The sequence below is a fragment of the Artemia sp. Qi Xiang Cuo genome, chromosome 2, assembly GCF_049724085.1.
Source record: "Artemia sp. Qi Xiang Cuo chromosome 2, ASM4972408v1, whole genome shotgun sequence".
In the NCBI taxonomy this organism is placed as follows: Eukaryota; Metazoa; Arthropoda; class Branchiopoda; order Anostraca; family Artemiidae; genus Artemia; species Artemia sp. Qi Xiang Cuo.
Genome location: NC_142795.1, coordinates 94,267,383 through 94,288,700, shown reverse-complemented (window position 1 = coordinate 94,288,700; position 21,318 = coordinate 94,267,383). Strand labels below are relative to the sequence as shown.

Sequence of the window (21,318 nt, the reverse complement as noted above, 5' to 3'; positions counted from 1 at the left end):
TTTACAAACTCAGACAGGAAGAATGGAGTGCATAGGAGTAGGGCTCATGATGAATAAGGAAGCTGCTAAGTCTTGTTTAGGTTGGGAAGGTTTTAATAGCAGGATGCTAGTGATTCATTTTATGACAAACAAGTGCAGGGTATCAGTCACAGTAATGTCCCTGTAGAGCCAACTAGTGGATCAGTTGGTTCAACTAGTGGATCAGTGGATCAGGGTATCAGTCATAGTAATGTCCCTGTAGAACCAACTAGTGGAGACAGTAGTGACTCAGATGAATTTTACTTACAAATACAGGAACAAATGGAAAGGGTTCCAGTTAGAAATATAGTAGGCTATTTTATTTGGAGATTTTGATGCCCAGGTCGGTAAAACCAGGAAAAATGGTATCCTAGCCTAGGTAAATTTGTTGTAGGAAACGAAAACAGTAATAGTTACACACTACTACAATTTTGTTGGTAAAACAATCTAGTTACAATAACCAATACAGTATTTGATCAGAAAATGACCCATAAGTTAACATGACATGAAAGGTAAGACAGCTAACCTCATTGATTATGTTATTGTATACCGAAGACTGGCAGGATCGATAGAAGATACTAGGGTATACAGGAATACTGTTATTGATGTTGAAAGTAAAAATCACTATCTAGTAGTGTCTAGAGTTAATCTAAAGCTGACATTTAGGAAGGGTAACTACCTTCTGAGAAGCTTTGACGTTAGTAGACTCCAGGATGAGAATATGAGAGAAACTTTCCAGGAATAATGAAATACTAAACTTGAGAGTTTAAAATTTAGGGATGTAGAAGATGGATGGCATAATTTTAGAAAAATAGTTTGTGAAGTCACTGATGGTGTCTTAGGGAAGAAAATTAGAAACAGTAGAAAAAGCATTGCAATATGAATTAAAAAGGTATGAAGTGGAGACCATGTGTAAAATTGCTGAATGACTGGAAGATGGAGCCACATTGCACAATAGTAAATTTTTGTACTGGCAGGTTAATAAATTGAGAGGGAATGGTCAATTTGGACTTGCCCCACTTAAGGATAGGAACGGGGCTACAATTAGTGGTGAGGAAAGGGTTAAAGAGAGATGGGCAGAATATTTTGCGAATGGGTTAAGCTATGATAGGGTTACAGGAAAAATACAGAAAAGAATGAAAAGATTTTGTAGCACTTTGGGTGTGAAGGAAGATTTATTTTGTGAGGAAGAATTAGTGACAGTACTGAAACGATTAAAAAATAATCAGGCCCCAGGTGAGGATAGTGTGGTAAACGAGATTTTTTTTTAAATAGGGTAGTTGTGAGGTTAGAGATGAGTTACTATAGATAATGAATATGATTCTTGAACAAAGGGTAGTACCTAGCGATTTTAGGAAAACTCTAATTAAACCCTTTTATAAGAAAGGTGAAAAAAGTGAGTGTGGTAATTATAGAGGTATAGAGGCATTAGCCTCGTTCGTGTATGAAGGAGATTACTTAAGATGATGATGCTTCTTAGATTTAGAGATACTGTAGATAAAGTTTTAAGAGAAGAACAGTGTGGTTTAGGAAGGGGAGAGGGTGCGTCATCCAAATTTTCACTCACAGATAAATAATTGAGAATTGACTGAGCCATCAAACCCCTTAACTCCTCATTTTTACTGATTATGAGCAAGCGTTTGATTCAACTGATAGAAGAACTTTAGCGAAAGTCCTATCCTTGTATGGTATACCAGATAAATACATTAAAGTGATTAGTGCTATGTACGTATTAACACTGCTGCGGTTAAGGTAGGAAATGAGGTTAGTGGATGGTTTCGTCTTAAATCAGGAGTTAAGCAGGGTTGCGTCCTAAGCCCATCTACATAGATCATTTTGATGGAATTTGTCCTAAGGAGCACAGCAAAGGCAATGCGAGAACACAGAACCTATTGATAAGATAAGATATTTATTTCAAAAAGATCACTATCATAAACCCACAAAGGGGCGAATTCAGACTTCGGAGTCGACATTATAAATGATTGCACTAAAACTGGCAAAAATGCAAAAAACAACAACGAAATAGAGTTTGGAGAAGTAACACTAGCCTAGACTTTGATTATACTGATGATTTAAGCATGAAATATTAGCAAAATGGATGGACTTTAGAGGTTTTACGACTTCATGGTACAAGAATAGGTTTGAAAATTAATGCTAAGAAGACTAAGTCGCTAAACTAGGATATAAGTGAAGGTGAAGAGATAACACTGGGAAAAGAAAAGATCGATCAAGTTGATAGCCCTACTTAATTAGGGAGTATTATTAATAAAGACGGTGGTTGCAGTGAAGATGTTAAAAGTAGAACAGCCAAGGCCCAGGGTGCTTTTTCATGGTTAGAAAAAGTTTGGAAAACAGGATGGTCAGTTTGCACAACAAGATTAGAATATTGGAAGCTATAGTGAAGCCAGTGGTCAGGTACGGTTCTTAAGTGTGGGCACTCCGGAAAACAGAGGAGAATTTACTATATGTTTTCCAGAGAACTTGCCGAAGGATGTTTTTGGGTACCCGACAGACTGACCATATCTGAAACAGCAAGCTGTACGAAAAACGCGGGTCAATCCTGCTTTCTAAGGCTATTATTAGAGGAAGGTTGAAATGGCTAGGAAACGTTCTACGAATGAAAGATGATAGATTGCCCAAGATTAGCATTGTCGGGCAACCGTCTAGGGCCAAACGAAAAGCAGGTCTCCCCGAATTGAGTAGGAGGATGTCGTAAAGAAAGATTTAATCGAAATAGGAACTTCATGGGAAGGTGTAAAGAGAGAGGCTTTGAATATATTGATATGGAGGAGGAGCGTGCGTAGCTGTGTTGGTCTCAGGGAGCTTTGTGCTTCACTGAGTTGTTAGCAATAGTAGTCAAAGTAAAAAGTCAATTACGAAACATACTTTTGACGATCTTGAAAAAGAGCTAGAGAACCTGATATGTCTAATTCTTTTTCTTTTCGCTAGCGGAGCACTGCTAAACTATAGGAGCATCGAAATGTCTTACTAAGTAAAGTTTCTGCAATTTGGGTCATGCTCTCCCCATAATGTCAAGGCGTGTATGAATTGGCCCCTGATCTTGACCCTGAGCCCGTCATATGAGCGGATACTAACCATTTCCCCTGAATTTAGAAAATTTTCTTGTTTTGACCTTGTATTCTTCATACGTACTGTGGTTATTCTGATCATCATTTCTCCTGAGATTTTGAAGTCTAAGAGGCAAAAATAGTGAAAACGTACTTTCTTATGAGAAGTTCAAAATTGTTTGCAGTATTATGAAAGAAAAAGTGCAATAACAACAGCATGAATTTCGGTAAATTATACCAAAGACACATTTAAAAAAATTTCAGTGTCTTTCTTTTCTAAAATCTCTCTATCATGTTTCATAGAGGAAAAAATGTCATTAATGAGTTGTTTTTTTTTATCTCCATCTCCCAAAAGATACCAAAGACAGCATGTTCCATGGACTCTTTACCTGACACAGTTGCACCTTGTTTTTACATAATAGTTAATGGGAAGTAAAATCAAACAGTTCGTGATAACGAACTGTAAGTAAGGAGCGACCCGACTCAATAGTAGCCGAAACTCTAGAAAACGGATTTGATACCAATAGCTACATAAAAAGAATCAGTTTTTTATGCTGATTTCAAATATATAAGTTTCATCAAGTTTAGTCTTACCCGTCGAAAGTTAAGCGCCTGAGAAAATTTATCCTATTTTCGAAAAAAGGGGAAACACCCCCTAAAAGTCATAGAACTTTAATGAAAACCAAACCATCAGTATCAGCGTATCAGAGAACCGTACTATAGAAGTTTCAAGCTCCTATCTGAAAAAATGTGGAATTTTGCATTTTTTGCCAGAAGAAAGATCACTGATGCGTGGTTTGTTGATTTGTTTTTTTTCCCAGGGGTGACAGTATAGAAAAAATAGAGGGCAACTAGGCCCCCTCCCACACTCATTGTTCCCCCTAAGTCACCCGATCAAAATTTTGAGATAGCCATTTTCTTCAGCATGGTCGAAAAATATTTTAACTATGTCTTTGAGGATGACTTAATCCCCAACATTCTTTAAGGGTAGGGCTGCAAACCGTGAACTTCGCTAAATGTTTACATACGGTATTGGTTATTGGGAAGTATACAAAAGTTTTCAGGGGGGATTTGTTTCTGGTAGTTGGGGGGTGGGGGTCGGGGTTACATGAGAAAACCTTTCCATGGAGAAAGTTTCCATGGGAGAAGGGACATTGCTATGAAGGGGGCGCCAGATTTCCCAGCATTATTTGAAAAAACGATAAGAAATTAGATAAAAAACAATTTTTTCAACTGAAAGTAAGGAGCAACATCAAAAATTAAAACGAACAGAAATTATTACGTATATGATTTGGTTCACCCCCAAGTCACTAACTCGTTCTTTACGCTAAAGCTTTTTTGTACCTTCATAAGAGTTATTTATTCTAATTAACGGTCTTTGTGATTAAGGGGTCATTCTTAAAGAGTTGGAACAAAATTTGAACTTTAGTGTAAAGAGCGAGGTATGGACTAGGAGGTGTACTCCCTAATATACGTAATAAAAATATACGAATATAGAAGTTTGTTACGTAGGTTAGTTCGTAAGTTAAGTCAGAACAAAATTTCGAGAAAGGCATTTAGCAAAAAAAGTAAAATTAATACGCAAATTTCGTTTTAATTATTCATGTACGGTGAGCCAAAATCAAGGCTGCATTAATTCAAAAACGTTCAGAAATTAAATAAAGAAACAAGTTTTTTTTAACTGAAAGTAAGGAGTGACGTTAAAAATTAAAACGAACAGAAATTATTCCGTATATGAAAGGGACTGTCCCCTCCTCAACGCCTCACTCTTTGCGCTAAAGTTTGACTCTGTCTCAAAACTTTATTTTTTAAAACAATAAAAAACTTTAGCGTAAAGAGGGAGGGGTTGAGGATGGGATAGTCCCTTTCATATACGGAATAATTTCTGTTCGTATTAAGTTTTAATGTCGCTCCTTACTTTCAGTTAAAAGAAACTTGTTTTTTTCTATCTAATTCTATATTTAAAGTCATATCTTAATATGAACTTCTGTTGACTTTTTTGATTTCATCACCTAAGTTTTTGTACGTTTTATTGTGTACATCTAAAACATTTTAAAACGAACAATATTAATTTAAATGAACAAAGTTTCTCTGATGGAAGTAAAGAGCGAACCTATATCTCAAAACAAATAAAAAATTACAATTAAAAGTATTGCTTCGCAGTTTATACAACATATAAATGCCAAACTGATTTAAATCCCAGACCTATCCACAAAACTGGACTTGTCCTAGTTAAAGATAGGGTGGGGCCACAATTAGTGATAAGAAAAGGGTTGAAGAGAGATGGGCAGAACATTTTGAAAATGTGCTAAACCGAGATAGAGTTGCAGGAAAAGATATAGAGGAAAATTAAAAAGTTTGTGATACCTTGGATGTGAAGGAAGATTTGTTTTATGAAGAAGAATTAGCGACAGTACTAAAAGGATTAAGTAATAAGGTTCCAGATGCTGACAGTGTGGTAAATGAGTTCCTTAAATATGGCGGCTCTGGGGTTAGAAATAAGTTACTGAAGATTATGAATACGATTCTTGAAAAAGGGGAAGTACCTAGCGAAAAATGAGAAAAATGTTAATTAAACCACTGTATAAGAAAGGTGATAAGAGTGAGTGTGATAATTATTGAGGCATTAGTCTGGTCTCTGTAGGTAGCAGATTACTTAGTAATATGATACTTCTTAGACTAAGAGATGATGTAGACAAAATTTTAAGAGAAGAACAGTAAGGTTTTAGAAAAGGTAGAGGATTTCCCCCTTAGGTTTGCCCAAAGGATTCCTTCCCGCTAGATAGATTCTCAAAATTACCAAAAAATGTCATATGTTCGTTGTTTAGTCCGACCCCACTCTAAGAGAAAAAAAAAATCAGATACGACACTCCACGTATTTTGGAGAAAAACATGCTTCATCCTTTAAAAAAGAATTTTTATGCCTAACATCTAAATAGCAAAAACGTGAGATTTTCATGTTTTTCCATTTTGAGCGGCGGGTCGGATTAAACTTTGGTATCTTTCGCTAAACATGGTGTATATACACCCTTTTAATATTGTGGGGAATAGCTCATAAATGCTAATAATAATAAAAAAAATACATACCATCATTTGTTTCAAAGTAAGTGCTAGTTGCAAGTGGAAACAGAATAACTGGCTTTGATTCACTTCCCCTTTTCTGTGGATCTGAACCACATCGACCAAGTAGCAATACCTGGTTCAATGCTGAAAAAAAGGCAAATTTCATTAAAATATCTATAACGGTAATACTTATTGGTACCCTCTATACATAATGGCAATGTAACTTTAACTTTTAAGTGCTCACTTAACATTGGACAAATACTATGAGACTGCCATCTCTTTTCCTATCTTTAACTGAGCAATTAATTTAAAGTACAAGCATTTGAAATCTTGAAAATTTAAAGTTTCCATAAAAAACAATTGCTAGATAATTCTGATTGCCCCGAAGTTGGCGTCATCAGTGAATTACCAACCAGCATCCCAAAAAGCTGTCAAATATTAGTATTTTGCTATGCCAACTTGTCATTACGGTGGTAGGCAGCCTACCAATAAGGAAGTGCTGTTCAAAGGTAACATACTGGTGAAAGATACAACACTTTGTCACAAGCTGACTTGAATGAAATTTACGATTTTTTAAAAATTCGATCATAGGCAAAAAGTTGCAATATATACAATAAAATTTTTATAAGCATGGTGTCATTTGGCAGCTTAGTGTGGAAATTGCTGCTTTACTGAATAAAATAAATAAAATAAGTTGTAAATTTTAAAACATGTGAGAGTCAGGTGTTAGCTTGTTTGCAAATAGAATCCTATTAAGCAAGAAGACAGAGCATAAAACGGCAAAATGAGAAGCTAGGCTCTTATTGAACTCTATGATGATTTACTAAACTGGACTCTATTTTTGCTGCATTCTATGTATAGTCAGGGTCGTTCCTAGGATTAGTGGCGCCCAGGGCAAAATTAGTTACGGCACTCCCTCCTGAAAAACATCATCAGCAGATAGCCCTAGGGCTACCTCATGAAATTACGAGGGAGGAGTGGCTTTTGTATAGTTCAACTGGAATCAATTTTGAAAATGCCACCATTTTAATTTTTTAGAATGTTAAGAATTAAAATTTTTGTTCTCTTGGCAAATTTACTAAATGCAGAAACGTGCCTGTTATGCAGTCTATCTGTTGAGGAAAATTCCAAAGCATTAAATTGCAGCAATTGCATAAAGTAAATGTCTTTTGGCTGCCTGAACAAATCTGATGTAGAATATAATCTTTTACCTAAAATGAAGCAAAAAAGTGGCATCTGTAACGCAACCATTACTGCAGGTTCTAAGCCTAATCTAAATCTTGCTTCTAGTATTCAATATATTACAACAGTAATATTTAAAGCTATGTCAGACCTTCAGACAAGCTTTTCTAATGCAACTGCGCAATCAGAAAACCCTCAACATAGAATTCGGCCTCATTAGAGATATTATTTGAAAAAAACTACGTTTTCTAAAGAGTTAAAGAGGCTGAGTTACAAGGTCGAACCTTAAAACGTACAGGGATTAGGAGGCACAGTTGGGGGCTGCCGCCCCCAAACCCCCGCTTTCGCAGCCTTTAAATGAAAAAAAAATTAAACTGAAAGTAAGGAGCGACATTAAAACTTAAAACGATCAGAAATTTTTCTGAATATGAAAGGGGCTGTCCCTTCCTCAACGCCTCGCTCTTTACGCTAAAGTTTGTATTGTTTAAAAAAAAATGGAGTTGTAAAAAAGAGTCAAACTTTAGCGTAAAGAGCGAGACGTTGAGGAGGGGACAACCCCTTTCATATACGGAATAATTTCAGTTCGTTTTAAGTTTTAGTGTCGCTCCTTACTTTCAGTTTAAAATTTTTTTTTATTTAAAGGCTGCGAAAGCGGGGGTTTGGGGGCGGCAGCCCCCAACTGTGCCTCCTAATCCCTGTACGTTTTAAGGTTCGACCTTGTAACTCAGCCTCTTTAACTCTTTAGAAAACGTAGTTTTTTTCAAATAATTTCTGCACGTTTTTGTACAGTTTATTACTTATTATTGCTTGACTAACTGATGGCTGATTTGACAGCTTGCGGGCTCTTGCACGTTTCTTAGTTTGAGCTTGGGCTACAAAATGCGATCACCGCCGTCTCTCTGCGACCTCTAGGACCTGAAATCGCTTAACATTGTGGTGGGTCGCCTCTTTATAGAGGCACAAGTGTGCCTCCTTGAAAGTGAACAGTGTTGAAATAGCTCCCTAAGTGCAGAACTGTGGAAACTAAACAGATTGTGCAGACAGAGGCCCAAACCATAAGTTAAGGTTTTCACAAGCTATTGGAAACAGAAGTGTGCCAGATTGTAATTGCAGAGATAGATGAAGAATTACACAAGAAAAGCCTAGTCGTTTATGGTTTTAAAGAATCCATTGACAATTTGGCTGCCGTCAAAGAGTTTCTCACTGATGAATATGGAAATTCCTGTGACTCATTTGGTGTATCCAATAGCAATACCCCATCACTGGTTTTCACTGAATCATCTACCTAAATCAAAAGGAGAATTCTTCAAGAATCCCTCATACATAAAGGAGCAATTTAATTTCTTCATGGCTGTTCTACACAGGATTGTGAGAAATACAGACAGCTTGTAAAGTAACTGAAGAGGTGGGTTGCAGGTGAGCAAAATCCTGTCATTCGCGACTTTAAGATCCTTTCAAAAAACGAGGCAGGCCTGATGGCCATATCCACGCCAACCATAATGCAAATTTTGAGTCCAAAGTACTGTAGAATCTAAATAATGCAAATATGTAAAGGTTTGAAGACAATAAAAGTGTTTAATCTCCTGGACAAGTATTACCTATAGACAGTGAAGATATATCTCAAAAATAAAACAAGGTCTGAAAGCTACTGGACTGCAAAGTCCACAACAACCACAATTTAGACATCACAAAATCTGAATTCATACATTCACATTAACACCAGGAGTAAAAAACAAACAGAGTCTGTAAGTCAAGAATTTTTGGTCTTTATGCTAATGTAGACCAAATTACTAACAAATTGAATGAGCTGAAGTCTTTGATTTGCTTGAAGAATTATGATTTGATTATTCTGACTGAGGTTTGTCCTAAATTCAGCAACTGTAAGGTAAATAAAAAAAGGTCAATAATATGGCGTTGGATTTTACAGTCCCTACCGGTGGTGCTGATCTCCGTCCCTTCAGCCAGGAAGTGCAATGGGGGTTGGGGGCCAGCCCTCCTGTGCTTTTGCACACCCTTCCTGTTTATCTTCCCCAGATTTCTCCAGGTTCCCATTCAGAGCTGGGTCAACTATGGCTGAGCTAACAGAGTCACACCACTGATCCTCGTCCCAAAACAAATAACTCGGTACACTAGGATTTGAACCTTCGCCCTCTCAGACAAAGAATCCTAAATCCAACGCACCAACCAACTTGAATAGGACGGCAACTGTAGACTGGAAGAATCTCATATTAAGGTCTCACATACAGTACTTCAATACAGTACTTTCTAAACAATTGTGGACATGGAACTCTAGCATTAGCCAAAACATGCTACACAATTCGTCTAGTAAACTTTTCTATTGTTTTGGCTTTTGCTGAAGCAATACGGATCAATCTTTCTGATAACAGAAATGGAACTACTACATGAGTGGGCTGCATTTACAGAAGTGCCTCTGCTACATAAACAACAATGAAGACTACACTGCCTTGCCATAATAAAAACAACAAGAAGTAAAACAGCAGGGAATTTATCTAAAAGAGTGAAATCTGTCTAAAACCTGAGGGCTTTATACAGAGCCGAAATATTATTAAGGTTTAAACTAATTTGACTGTCTTAGATAAATTTCATATTATTTTTCCTGTTTTTGTTTTTTCCCTCTGCTACAGACTCCATAGAGACTGAATGGGTGATTACAGCTATGCTTTACAAAGCAACTATACGTTTTAAAAGAAACCTGCTTGGGGTAAATGATTTTGATTTTTCTGACCCAGTTTGGAAAGATAGCTTCCTATATGAATCAACACGAACAGATAGAAGCAGGCAAAATCTGTTTACACAGTGTCTCCATACCAGACAATTGATCAGCCAACAAGAAACCATTTACCTAAGAAATCTACACTCCTAGACTTGGAAACATATTGTTCAAAGTTTCTCTGTATTGTAGGAAATGGGATCCTGATTTTTCACTTTAAGATCAATACATGGTGAATATTGTTGAAACTTTCAATAATAGGTTTTCACACAGATGTTGTCAAGTGGACAATGGATTCTCTATCAAATCATATGCAGCAAGTTTGACTCTTCACCTGTAATGGCGAGGTCTTCTCAAGTCCATGTGAGTTGATTAGTGGTATGCTGCAGGGTAAGCCTACAGTACTAGGCTGATAATTTAAAATACAAGCTGATAATTTAAAAATTTTGAGACCTGCTAACAAACTTAACATACAATCATACCTAACAAAATTCAAGCATTGGGTACAGACTGGATTCTGGAATTTAACATATCAAAGTGCAATGTCATCAATTTTGGAAACCATAAATCCTGTCATCCATACACAAGGTTAGACTCTATGTCAAGCTCAAGTTCAATCATTTTATTATTAACATATACATGTATATAATTGACATAGACCCATGGGGAGACAAGCTCGAAAAACTAGGCCTAGACAAAGATACAATAACAAATTACGCTACAATACAAAGATAATTACGACGGCAAAGATACAATAATACAACAATAATATGAAAGTAGCAGCTAGCCCAGGATCCAAATATATATAAAAAAAAAAAAAAAATCAATATTATTAAATATAAATTAATACTAAAAGATAGCCGACAGGCCCACATTCACCTAGAAAAACAATCCAAACAAATAACTTAGTCATATTAAAAAGACGCTTAATTAAAAGTAATCCTGAACTAAATGAAATTTAAGATTCCTTTTTATTAAATGGATAGAAGAAAATTTATCAATAAAATCCTTGTGAGCATCCCAGCACCGGGCTATTGACACGAACGGGGCGAATTTAGATCTCTCAGTACTATACTTGTCAATGTAGATACTCTTTTTTTGTCGCGTGTTATAACGATGTAAATCTTGTGATTGGGAGAACAAACTTTGATTGAGGTAATATGGGGGCAGTTTCTTAATGTCATAAATAACTTTGAAAATAACTGATCCAAAAGTAAATTATTGAGAAACTGGCAGTATATCTAGATAAGTATATAAAGATGTTGTAGAATACTTAATTTGAAAGTGTAATAGGTGATGCAATAAAAAGTTTCAGAATTGCCTACTGTTTTATTTTGTAAAATCTGTATTGGTTTAATATGGTTTTTAAATGTAGATAAATATACTAGAGAACAATAATTAATATTAGACTGAATCACAGAAAAATAAAGGCTTCGTAAAGCAGAGTAGGGCAAATAATGCTTCAACCTCCGCATTAAACCAACATACTTTGAAATCTTTAAGCGTATATTTTGAATGTATGTTTTAAAAGATAAGCTTTCATCAATCATAAGTCCAAGGTACTTTATCACTTTCACCCAAGATATTGATAATAGATACTTTGAAGAAGTAACTCGGGTAATACGAGGGCATATATTTGACTTCCTGCCGTAAATTATGAAATTAGTTTTTGATAAATTCAAAGCAATAAAATTTGCAGAACACCATTCAAGAACATTAGAAAATGCAGTATCAAGTTTTGCCTCCAACTCCTCGTCATTCTTCTCAGAAATTGAAACTGCCGTATCATCAGCAAAATGTGTGCTGAGACATGGGATTGACAAAGCAAGGTGAAAATCATTTATATAAACTAGAAAAAGCAGAGGACCTAGGACAGAGCCCTGAGGCACCCCAACCATCGAGGACTGAGGATCAGGCGAAGAGAGAAAATTACCTCCATCTATTTGCTGCTTTCTCTTATCAAGATAAGATTTAACTAGATCCAACACCAGTCTGCACACACCACAATTATCCAATTTACGAAAAAGAATACAATGGAATATTGTATCGAATGCTTTTTTAAAATCCAAATATATTGTTGCTGGAATTTCACCTCTATCTAAGACTCCAATATACTGCTGAAAACCAACTCAGATGGAAGGAACTTTTCACACTGAATTAAAATTTCAAAAGCACTGGCAACATGTGGTATCAAACACTAATTCTAGTCTTGGTCTACTTAAATGTACTATTTCAAGCCATTCACAGAAAGTCTTCATAAGGACTTTCAACAAAAGTCCTTGTGAAAAGTCCATTATGAAAGTCCCTATTCTGGAAAATACTTTAGTGGCTGGACAATGCAATTTAAGGTGATTTAAAGTACCAAGCAATTGGGCTACAAAGCAATTCTGTGGCCTGTTTTGGATGTTGATGCTTTTCTTACCTCTCCCTCACATAAGTAGGATACAATATTGATAGAGGGGGTTCAGAGGTGTTCAATCAGGTGTACAACTTATATCCAAAACCTACCATTCAGTAAAAGATTAGGTGAACTGAAAATGCCAACTGTATTTATCTGACGCCACTGCATCAACATACTGCTGACCCACAAATATCTTAGCCAACCAAGTAACAGTCTTTTTAAACCGAATATTCAACACAGCAAACAAGAGGACATTCAAAAAGCTTTATAAACATACTGTGAATACCACGATACCCAAAACTTTTTACTGAACAAGTGATTGGAATGGACCCAGTGAAGATACAGTTACTGTTCCAACTACAGCAACATTCAAATCAAAATCGATTTCAGAATAGAACAACAAACTATGAAAATACAAATAGAATTCTCCAATTAATCATCAACATGGAGCTGAACAGATCCAGCATGGACCTTAATTACTCCAAAGTGCAAATTACAGTGATAATAGCAAAGTAATCCCATTAAAAAAAGAAAAGAAAAAAAATACACACATTCTAGGGCTATATCTGGCCCAATTAGGGAGGCTGGAATGCATCAAAAGGGATAGCAATTAGTTCAACAACTACTACTATGAACTCGCAGCAACACCAAGCCAAATGAGGCCAACAAAGCTGAACACACTCCTCCACCGCCATAATCTGATCAGTTCCATTTCTTTGAATTCTTCCTTATGAAGGATTTTGTTTGGCCTCAGGGGAGTTGTCAAAAGGGGAGTTGTTTGGCCCTAATTTATGTCAACTACTTATACCACTACCAGGCTGACTTTGGAAGGCCTAGAATAAATTGGGATGGAGGAGGAGTGTGCACAGCTTTGTTGACCTCAGGCTGCTTGGTGCTACAGTGATATTGTAAGTGTTAATAGTGGTAGCATCAACAGATCACTACAGCACTAAGCTATCCAAGATCAACAAAGTTGCACATGCTCCTCCTCTACCCCCATCTGTTCAAAGCTTAACCTCTCCCACATTCCTAAACCCAAAGTTCCAAATTCATTTCAATCCTTCCTTATAACCTCTTCCTACTTTATCCTGTCCCCAGACAGATAGAAGAGCACACTCTTTGGCCATCTGTCACCTTTCCCCTAAAAAGTTGGATCAAACCCCATTCTTCATACAGCTTATTGTTCAATATATCGTCAGCCCAATAAGTAACTAGGAGTATCCTTAGTCTATTCATAGGGTGTGGTGGCAAAATGTATTCATTTTAAACCTACAAGGTGAGTGATTTATTTATTTAACTTTTTTCAATGAAAATCTGAATAAGCTGTTTTTCAATGAAAATACAAAAAAAAGTATTTTTCAAAAATACTAAGGTGGGAATCTAAGGTGGGAGGGGGATGATAGGAACTAGGATCAATTCTCCACAATTGTTGCATCTTCTAGGACACTTAAATCATGTATATAATCTGAGTGTAGGAAAGTTTTACCTCCCACTTGATTGGTTATTCTCTCATAACCTTTGCTGTGCTCCTTAGAAAAAAGTTCATGAAAACTACAGGTCTCCCTGTTTGCCTGCGAGTTCAGTGGACTTGTCAGTCATGTGTCAATCCTAAAGCCCAATAGTCCACCTGAGCCTCTAAATGGGCAAGCCTATTAGCCTTAGGTCACTTGTTTGCCAGTGAATCCAAGCAAATTCAGTTCACCGTTTTGCATAGTCCAGTGGACATTGTCCATCATGAGTCAACCCAAAAATCTTGATTATCCATTTGTTCTGCCCAAGGATGATGATAGACTATCAATCAACAAGTGAAAATGACATCATTTTTATACAATCCCGAAAAAGGCTTGCGCTAGCTTTGCCTCTCGCTCATACTTTATGTCTTGTCTTTATCTGCAATTAGACATGGCTTGATGTTAAAACAATTATTCATATAAATGAGATTAGACGCAATCCTGATTTACACTATGCCAACTACTAGCCACACTTCCTATATTAGCTTCAGCAATATTATTCTTATACATAGGCCAGTACTACTCACTCTAATATAGCTATCTGTTATACTATACAAGGATAGAGCCTTCACCAAAGCTTTTCTCAGATGCCTGCTCATGATTTGTAAAACTGAGGCCTAAAGGGGTCTGATGATTTACAATTATTAATCTAATAGTGAAAATTTGGTTGACACATCCTCTCCTTTTCCTAAAACCACACTGTTCTTCTCTTAAAACTTTGTTTACAGCATCTATTTGTCTAAAAAGCATCATCATGATTAGTAATTTGCTTCCTATAGAAACCAAGCTATTTCTTCTGGAACTACCATGCTCATTCTTATCTTCTTACCTATAAAGAAGTTTGATTAAATAATCGCTAGGTGTTTTGTCTTTTCCAAAAATTGTATCTGTAATCATTAGTAATTTATTTCAAATTTTTCAACTATGATAGTTTAAAAAGTCATTTACCACACTATCAGCACCTGAGGCCTTCTTTGTAATTCTTTTAGTACAGTGTCCAACTCCTCCTTGCAAAACATATCTTTCTTCTCTGCTAGATGGTAATTTTTTTCTTTTTATATCACTTCCTACAACTGTATTGCTTTCTCAAAATTTTCTTGCCATCTCTCTCAAACACTTTCCTCATCACTAACTAAGATGAGTCCAGACCCACCCCTTCCTCTCAGTGTATTAATGTACCACTATAATAGCTTACTGATATGCTGTCTGGCTGAACCTTCTAGATCCTCAGTGATTTTATCCATGGCATCTATTCTAGTTCAGCTTAATTCATATTTAAAAACTGTTAAATTCAGAGTTTTTCCATTACTTAGCAACATAGAATATAAAGACAACACTTGGTGTCTTTTTATGGACTTTCCAAATATACTAATTGCTTCCTTTACAAATTTTATGTTGAGTCCTTAAAAATATACCCTGTTCCTTGTTATTTCTTAGTGGAATGGTAACCAAAAATTCTGAAAACTACTCTAAAACAAACATAGATAGCTAATTATATCAATTATAAAAGATCTCAGCTTCACTTAATCCCTACTCCCCCCTAATGGACAAATGTACAGCCTTCTATAAATATTCAAACTATTTTTTAGAATATCTCTTATCTTCCTGCCAATTATTTAGCCTTCATTACAAAATAATAAAGAAGAAAAGAACTGTGCTATTGAAAAACGAAGTCTGAACAAATAGAGTGAACTGTATATTTATCCATCAGGGAGGAAGTGTGGAGTAAAATCAGCAATACACTATTAGGAATGAACTAACTAAGTATTTATTGTATTTTTCAGAATTCCTTTTAATCATTTTTTAATGAGGTACAATATGTCACTTTAAGGGCTTCTAAAGCGGTGCAAAATAAAATTTGTGAAGGAAGCAGTTAATATATTTTGAAAAAACATAAAAAAACACATCCAGTAGTGTGTTCACCTTCTGCCTTGCTAAGTAAAGCAAAAACCTCAAAATTTACCTAAATGACATTTCTAATTCCTTTATTTTCCTCTTATTATTTTATGATCTATCACTCAAAACTTCTTGTACAAACCCCAGCTCTCTTCTGCCAAGCTCAAAGTATTTTTCCTGACATTCCTATCTGAGTTTCCAACATTCCTCCTATGACATCTTTGCAAACTATTTCCTTAGAACTGTTCTATCCACCTTCCACATTGTCCAATTCTAACCTCTCCAGTTTTCAGTCAAACTGTTTTTGGAAAGTTCCTCTCTAATTCCTATCAATGGAATTTATCAGTATCATAACTACAGACACTATTAGATAGTGATAGTTCTTTTGCACACCAATAACAGCTCTCATATACACCTTAGAGTCATTGATTCTGCTAGTCATTTATAATTAATATATTTGGATTGAGCATGAAAAGGCATATGAATGAAGAAATGAATTTGTTTTTACCCACAAATACAAAAAAGCAAATGCAGAGCACAAAACAAAAAAATAAACAGGTCAAAAAGAAAATAGAAAACATCCACAAAAATACAAATAATAGACAGCAAACTTCATAGGGAAATAAAAAAATCTCTAAACTGGGCTGTATGGGCCCAAATGGTCATGTTTCTTCTGTACTAGGTTAGATGCAAGTTCAGCTAGCTTTGTTTTGGTATCAAGTAGCAGATACTTGCAGACAATTTTCTTGTTGTGGTATGACCAAGAAAAGACATTAAGTGCTTACAGTACCTAAAGTAGCCTATCCTCAGTAATTTCTTATTCTTTTTCAAGTGGCATGTTCATTTTTTAGCTAGCAAGTAAATCATGAAAACCAAACATTTACTAGACTTTGTTATTATAAGTTAATTGACCATTAGCAAACTAGGTCCCTGTCTACCAGGCTTATCAGTACTTCATAACTAAACAACTTTTTTTTATACCTTTCTAATCAGCTGCAAATATAGGGTAAAGGTACTGATGATTCGACAGTTTTTGTAAAAAAAACAGTTTTTCTACTCTAGAAGTCTTAATTTAAAGACTTTCGGTTTGAAAAGGGTTTCAGTATGAAGGAAAAACATCTAGTAATCTAACTGTTTGATGAGAAGTTTGAAGTTTTGTCTGGAAAGGGTACAAAACTCCAATTTTCCAAAATTAGAGCATTTTCACCTACAAATTTGACACAACAAAAAAGTTACATGTTTTCGACGCAAGTTGGAACCCAATTCAACACTCGTATTGGGTGTTAAACTGATGATTCGACAGTTTTTGTAAAAAACATGTTGTTCTACTTCATAAGTTCTAATTTAAAATATTATTGCTTGAGAAAAATCTTAGTATATAAGAACACCTTCTTTGAAACTAATTGTTTGGTGGGAGGTTTGAAGTTTTACCTGAAATGGGTGAAAAAGTCCACTTTTCCGAAATTAGAGTCATTTCTGCTGAATGTTCGACACGACAAGAAATTTACCTGTTTTCGACGCAAGTCGGAACCCAATTTGACACCTGTCTGAATACTTTGGGAATATATGTGGGCGGAACCTGGTGTATTTGACACGTATATTCTTGTTTCTTTGTTTTTCTTTAAATTCATTTAATGTATAAAAGTGTAAAACACTATGCGAAAAGTAGAAGTAATAAAACTAACAAAATCTTTTCAAGTATTATTTGGTATAACCAAATCGGTACAAAATATTTTAATATACATTATTAAAGGTAAAGTTCTACAAAATCATATTATTGAGTTAGGAATAAAGTGAATACACCATTCGATGCCTTTTTTTATGGTGATTACAAATATAATAAGCATTTCTATTGGAAATGAATTTCAGCCCCCCCCCTATATAGGCTATACCTAACCTAACCTAACCCTGAATTGGCCTATATAGGGGGGGGGCTGAAACTCATTTCCAATAGAAATGCTTATTATATTCGTAACCTGCATAAAAAAGGCATCGAATGGTGTATTCACTTTTGTCCTAACTCAATAATATGATTTTGTAGAACTTTACCTTATTAAATACAAATAGTATTTAGTATAACAAAATTGTTCACTAGCATTTCGGAAGGGATAGGGTCTAGGAAAACGGGAGTGTATTTCAAGAAATTTAAGAAGTTTATTTGATTTAGTGGATTTTATTTTCATATGCAGATTCTTAGTTTTGTCCAAAACATAGGCCTACGCATCATTTTGTATAAGATTTTGTATTCAATAAAATTTGTATTTTTTATTTGGATGAAGGATAAATAAGGGTATAATCTAAAAAAATCTGGGGTGGGGGCAAAATCAGGTCTGGGGGGGGGGGCAACTGCCCCCCTGCCCCATAGCAATTTACGCCCCTGTATGGTATGAGGCCATGCGGCAGTTCCTCAGATGATGGCAAAATCCAGTGTCTGTAAGTAAAACTTCAAAGTTAAAAAAAAAACTTTTGTTTAAATGTTCTTTCATCTGAAATATTATTAGAAATAATAATCATCAAAATCTCTCACTGCACAGAAAGCACCCGTAAAATCGACAGCTATGGTGCCTATGGTTTTGTCAGTGGATCCTGGAATTTTGACACCTATTATTTCTCATCTGTTTTACATGTTCAGTGAAGTTTTGACAAAGTCACTTATATTTTGACAGGGCCTGTTGTCTGTCCAAAATTTCAACAAGGTTACTACTAGATATACGCCAAAGAAATAAATCCCTTCATAGAAGCCAATATTTACGCTTGAATGCAGCTGAAGGAACATTTTTAGTCTCCCTGGTATTTCACTACATTGAACAAGAATTTTTGACACTTGGAACCTAGTTTCAACAATGCAATTTCTGTCACCATTTTCATTTAATTTTATCAAGAAAAAGCTAATGTGGCTACATTTCAAAAAAGATAAGATGTATCTCAACACATTGGTACTTATCCCAATTTTTTCTTGCAATAAATAACCAAGTGATGACAGTTTGATCATTACATACCTGAAAAATTGTTGGGAGCTCCTTTTGTGTCAAAAACAGGAAACTGACCGGATTTAATGTTCTTTTCTTATCTGGGTATACCGGATATAGTGTCCACGTTTCCCACCGTCAAAATATAATGACGGCTCCAAGAGATGGCGCTCTAAGTCACGGCTAAGCAGAGCTATCCTGTTTTGAAGGAAAATTTTGCCAGTGGTTCCAAAATTGCACTGTCAAATCATCAGTACCTTTACCCTAGTCTATGTTTATTTTCCTTAATTTTAGAATATAAGAGGTTTCTTTTGTAACACAATATCACTGATAAATGTTACCTGCTATTGAAAAAAACACTGATGTTCAAGTTTTGGAAGTCATGAATTTGGGTACACTCAAAAAATCTACTTTGGGGCAAGTAAAAATTACTTAGGCCTAAAGAAATTTCAAATATAAGAATTCTTAAATTTCATAATACATTAGCTTTTTTTATGCTCTTTCTAAATTCAATAATTGCCTCTGGGCAAAATTCTATTTTGAGCCCATAAAGGGGCTCAAAACATCCCATAGTAGCCAAAACTTTAAAAATGCATTTCTAAAAATAAAAACAAAAGGTTTCATAGTAAAACAAAAAGTGTACTGTTAGAATAACCACTGTTGAGAACCCTAAATAGGAAACCTATAGCTCTCATCTTGAACAAAAAGGAAAACCACATTTTGTATTGTTAGCATTGATGTATCCTCCTTTCCTTTTTTGTTTCTTTATAGGGCACTATAGGGCACTTAATAGTGCCCTATAGTGCACTTTTAAGTGCACTTTGTTTCTTTATAGGCACTTAATAGGGCACTGAGACATCATAGAGAGTTGTTTAAGACCTTGTTCAAAGGACAATTTAAAAATCTAAAAGGGTACTTGTATGATATACCCCCTACTGCTCAAGTTGGTCATGCATTGATGCACTGTAAACCAGTTTCTTTCAACTTAGCATGAGAAAAGACAAAGAGAATTGGGTAAATTTCTTGGTGGCACTATAATTTAGCTAGGATGAAAGTGAAAATGTCGTTTGATACCCTTTTTTGTCTTTCATAATTCAATAATTGCTTCTGTTGCAAATGGGGTATTGAGCCCATAAAGGGGCCCTGAAGGTATTTTATATGAATTTTGAAAGAGAATTAAAAAAGCATCAAATGGTGTTTTCACTTTCCTACTAGCTAAATTATATGGCCAACTACAAACTTACCATGAACTTTACCCCTTCCCCACCCCTTAATGTGCAAATATATAAACTGAATCAAATTATACCCTGAATTGTCAACAGCAAAGTTTCAAATCACAAAATTCAGTGCTTTTTTTGTTGACAGCATTAGAATAACTTCAAACAGTAGGAAAATAGTTTGAATTGAAAATCAAGGATTTTGCAGGTTAGGTCATATTTTCTTTGTGTGGTTACAGAAATGAAATACCTTTAGGTCCCCTTTAAGGGCTCAAGATTCCATTTGCCACATAGCCTAAGCAATTATTGTATTATAAAAGAGCATAAGAAAAGGCATCAAATGACATTTTCACTTTCATTAGGTAAATTTTTCGCAGTTTATACTATTGAATTACAAATAAAGTAAACATAGGCTATCACTTAATGCCTTTTTTATTCTCTTTCTAAATATAATAATCATTTTTGTCAGAAATGTATTTTACACCCAACCCAATATATACCAATTCATGGTATTTATTTGCACATTAGGGGGTGGGGGTAAAGTATATTTCTGATGCAAATGAGAGGTAAGTTTATACTTTACCCCCAACCCCCTAAAGTGTAAATATATACCCTGAATTAAATGAAGTATTCACATTCTTCCAAGAAAGATAATGTGAATATGTAAAGATTAGCCAGAATAACTAGTAACAGCTAGGACAGTGAAAACAGGCTTCTGGCAAAGGACACACTTGGTTGAAAAATCTGAATGTTTACTTTTTTCTTTGGCCATCTTTATAGTAGATTCATTTTCCCCATTTTCATCTTGTGTTAAAGCTTTGGAGCAATGAAATGAAGCAATATTTGGCAAAAGAAACAGTTTTTCAGGCTGAAGACTGTATAAGTAAAATAGTTTTCTAGGTGACCACATTTTAAACGTGTTAGTCTTTCAAATTGTATGTACGAACAGTGTTTTCATATGAATTGAGCGACAATGTGCAGCCTGGCGTGTTTTAATCTGCGGACAAAAGTTATTTTTAGGGTAAATGGCGGTGTGCCACCGGTTGACGTCGATTTTTCTTATTACGGAGGAGTTTCAAATCAGTTAAGGATACCTAGAATGACACTTCGTTCAAATACAAGTAAAAAGACAAGTCTGTTGAAACAATTTAAAACTTCATGGGCAAGTACTACATAATGACACATGTAAATTAGAGGAAAACACGACAAAATGAACAACACTGAATATCTACAGGGTCAAGACACTTTTCTTAGACTTTTTG

The 21,318-nt window shown here is 35.3% G+C and overlaps 1 protein-coding gene across 1 annotated transcript in view; it reads right to left on the bottom strand.

Moving 5' to 3' along the window:
- The window catches only part of mtSSB (mitochondrial single stranded DNA-binding protein), a 22,509-nt gene extending 1,535 nt beyond the window's left edge, over positions 1-20,974 (bottom strand). Inside the window, exons 1-2 of the mRNA XM_089108369.1 lie at positions 20,813-20,974; positions 6,174-6,293 (exon numbers count right to left, since the gene is read on the bottom strand). Coding sequence (XP_088964495.1) covers positions 6,174-6,293; positions 20,813-20,966 — 274 coding nt within the window. The 5' untranslated portion in view covers positions 20,967-20,974. The remainder of the gene's footprint in view (positions 1-6,173; positions 6,294-20,812) is intronic.
- Between the last annotated feature and the right edge of the window lie 344 nt (positions 20,975-21,318).